This window comes from Coregonus lavaretus (assembly GCF_964263955.1).
Source record: "Coregonus lavaretus genome assembly, chromosome: 18".
In the NCBI taxonomy this organism is placed as follows: domain Eukaryota; kingdom Metazoa; phylum Chordata; class Actinopteri; order Salmoniformes; family Salmonidae; genus Coregonus; species Coregonus lavaretus.
Genome location: NC_140005.1, coordinates 4016657 through 4020029, shown reverse-complemented (window position 1 = coordinate 4020029; position 3373 = coordinate 4016657). Strand labels below are relative to the sequence as shown.

The 3373-nt window shown below is 43.9% G+C and overlaps 1 protein-coding gene across 1 annotated transcript in view; it reads right to left on the bottom strand.

Moving 5' to 3' along the window:
* actn1 (actinin, alpha 1) overlaps positions 1 to 3373 on the bottom strand; it is a 118309-nt gene that overhangs the window by 23036 nt on the left and 91900 nt on the right. The window contains 1 exon segment of the mRNA XM_084181525.1: positions 3141 to 3159. Coding sequence (XP_084037651.1) covers positions 3141 to 3159 — 19 coding nt within the window.

Below are 3373 nucleotides of genomic sequence, written 5' to 3'. Positions count from 1 at the left end.
TGGGCTTTGACTAGGCCATTCCAAGACATTTAAATGTTTCCCCTTAAACAACTCGAGTGTTGCTTTAGCAGTATGCTTAGGGTCATTGTCCTGCTGGAAGGTGAACCTCCATCCCAGTCTCAAATCTCTGGAAGACTGAAACAGGTTTCCATCAAGAATTTCCCTGCATTTAGCGCCATCCATCATTTCTTCAATTCTGACCAGTTTCCCAGTCCCTGCCGATGAAAAACATCCCCACAGCATGATGCTGCCACCACCATGCTTCACAGTGGGGATGGTGTTCTCGGGTGATGAGAGGTGTTGGGTTTGCGCCAGACATACAGTGAGGGAAAAAGGTATTTGATCCCCTGCTGATTTTGTATGTTTGCCCACTGACAAAGACATGATCAGTCTATAATTTTAATGGGAGGTTTATTTGAACAGGGAGAGACAGAATAACAACAAAAATATCCAGACAAACGCATGTCAAAAATGTTATAAATTGATTTGCATTTTAATGAGGGAAATAAGTATTTGACCTGTTTGCAAAACATGACTTAGTAATAATAATAATAATAATATGCCATTTAGCAGACGCTTTTATCCAAAGCGACTTACAGTCTTGCATGCATACATATTTTTTTTTTTTTGTGTATGGGTGGTCCCGGGTATCGAATCCACTACCTTGGCGTTACAAGCGCCGTGCTTGGTGGCAAAACCCTTGTTGGCAATCACAGAGGTCAGACGTTTCTTGTAGTTGGCCACCAGGTTTGCACACATCTCAGGAGGGATTTTGTCCCACTCCTCTTTGCAGATCTTCTCCAAGTCATTAAGGTTTCGAGGCTGACGTTTGGCAACTCGAACCTTCAGCTCCCTCCACAGATTTTCTATGGGATTAAGGTCTGGAGACTGGCTAGGCCACTCCAGGACCTTAATGTGCTTCTTCTTGAGCCACTCCTTTGTTGCCTTGGCCGTGTGTTTTGGGTCATTGTCATGCTGGAATACCCATCCACAACCCATTTTCAATGCCCTGGCTGAGGGAAGGAGGTTCTCACCCAAGATTTGACGGTACATGGCCCCGTCCATCGTCCCTTTGATGCAGTGAAGTTGTCCTGTCCCCTTAGCAGAAAAACACCCCCAAAGCATAATGTTTCCACCTCCATGTTTGAAGGTGGGGATGGTGTTCTTGGGGTCATAGACAGCATTCCTCCTCCTCCAAACACGGCGAGTTGAGTTGATGCCAAAGAGCTCAATTTTGGTCTCATCTGACCACAACACTTTCACCCAGTTCTCCTCTGAATCATTCAGATGTTCATTGGCAAACGTCAGATGGGCATGTATTTGTGCTTTCTTGTGCAGGGGGACCTTGCGGGCGCTGCAGGATTTCAGTCCTTCACGGCGTAGTGTGTTACCAATTGTTTTCTTGGTGACTATGGTCCCAGCTACCTTGGGATCATTGACAAGATCCTCCCGTGTAGTTCTGGGCTGATTCCTCACCGTTCTCATGATCATTGCAACTCCACGAGGTGAGATCTTGCATGGAGCCCCAGGCAGAGGGAGATTGACAGTTATTTTGTGTTTCTTCCATTTGCGAATAATCGCACTAACTGTTGTCGCCTTCTCACCAAGCTGCTTGGCGATGGTCTTGTAGCCCATTCTAGCCTTGTTAAGGTCTACAATCTTGTCCCTGACATCCTTGGAGAGCTCTTTGGTCTTGGCCATGGTGGAGAGTTTGGAATCTGATTGATTGATTGCTTCTGTGGACAGGTGTCTTTTATACAGGTAACAAACTGAGATTAGGATTACCCTTTAAGAGTGTGCTCCTAATCTCAGCTCGTTACCTGTATAAAAGACACCTGGGAGCCAGAAATCTTTCTGATTGAGAGGGGGTCAAATACTTATTTCCCTCATTAAAATGCAAATCAATTTATAACATTTTTGACATGTGTTTTTCTTGATTTTGTTGTTGTTATTCTGTCTCTCACTGTTCAAATAAACCTACCATTACAATTATAGACTGATCATTTCTTTGTCAGTGGGTTACTTTTTTCCCTCACTGTAGCGTTTTCCTTGATGGCCAAAAAGCTCAATTTCAGTCTCATCTGACCAGAGTACCTTCTTCCATATGTTTGGGGAGTCTCCCAAATGCCTTTTGGCGAACACCAAACGTGTTTGCTTATTTTTTTCTTTAAGCAATGGCTTTTTTCTGGCCACTCTTCCGTAAAGCCCAACTCTGTGGAGTGTACGGCTTAAAGTGGTCCTATGGACAGATACTCCAATCCCCGCTGTGGAGCTTTGCAGCTCCTTCAGGGTTATCTATGGTCTCTTTGTTGCCTCTCTGATTAATGCCCTCCTTGCCTGGGGCATGAGTTTTGATGGGCGGCCCTCTCTTGGCAGGTTTGTTGTGGTGCCATATTCTTTCAATTTTTTTTACAATGGATTTAAATGGTGCTCCGTGGGATGTTCAAAGTTTCAGATATTTTTTTATAACCCAACCCTGATCTGTACTTCTCCACAACTTTGTCCCTGACCTGTTTGGAGAGCTCCTTGGTCTTCATGGTGCCGCTTGCTTGGTGGTGCTCCTTGCTTAGTGGTGTTGCAGACTCTGGGGCCTTTCAGAACAGGTGTATGATCATGTGACAGATCATGTGACACTTAGATTGCACACAGGTGGACTTTATTTAACTAATTATGTGACTTCTGAAGGTAGTTGGTTGCACCAGATCTTATTTAGGGGCTTCATAGCAAAGGGGGTGAATACATATGCACGCACCATTTTTCCATTATTTATTTTTTTGAATTTTTTGAAACAAGTAATTTTTTTGATTTCACTTAACCAATTTGGAATATTTTGTGTATGTCCATTACATGAAATCGAAATAAAAACCCATTTTAAATTACAGGTTGTAATGCAACAAAATAGGAAAAACTGCAAGGGGGATGAATACTTTTGCAAGGCACTGTAGAAGTTGTGTACTATATAGGGAATAGGATTGTGACCAGGGCCCAAAGTAGTGCACTACATAAGGAATAGGGTGCCTTTTGGAAAGCACCCTTGGTATATTGGCTGTAAACCCTCTCAGACCAGAAGTCTTCTATTACCTCATGTGAAAGTTCTGAATGTTGCCAAATGGCACTCTATTCCCTATGTCATGCACTACTTTTGACCCATAGGGGGCACTATAGGGAATTGGATGCCATAGGGCAGGGTTCTTCAATTCCGGTCCTGGAGGGCCAAAACACTTCTGTTTTTTATTTCTACCTGGTAGTTAATTGCACTCACCTGGTGTCCCAGGTCTGAATTAGCCCCTGATTAGAAGGAGAGGATGAAAAACAGAGGTGTTTCGGCCCTCCAGGACTGGAATTGAAGAACCCTGCCATAGGGGCTGCAGGT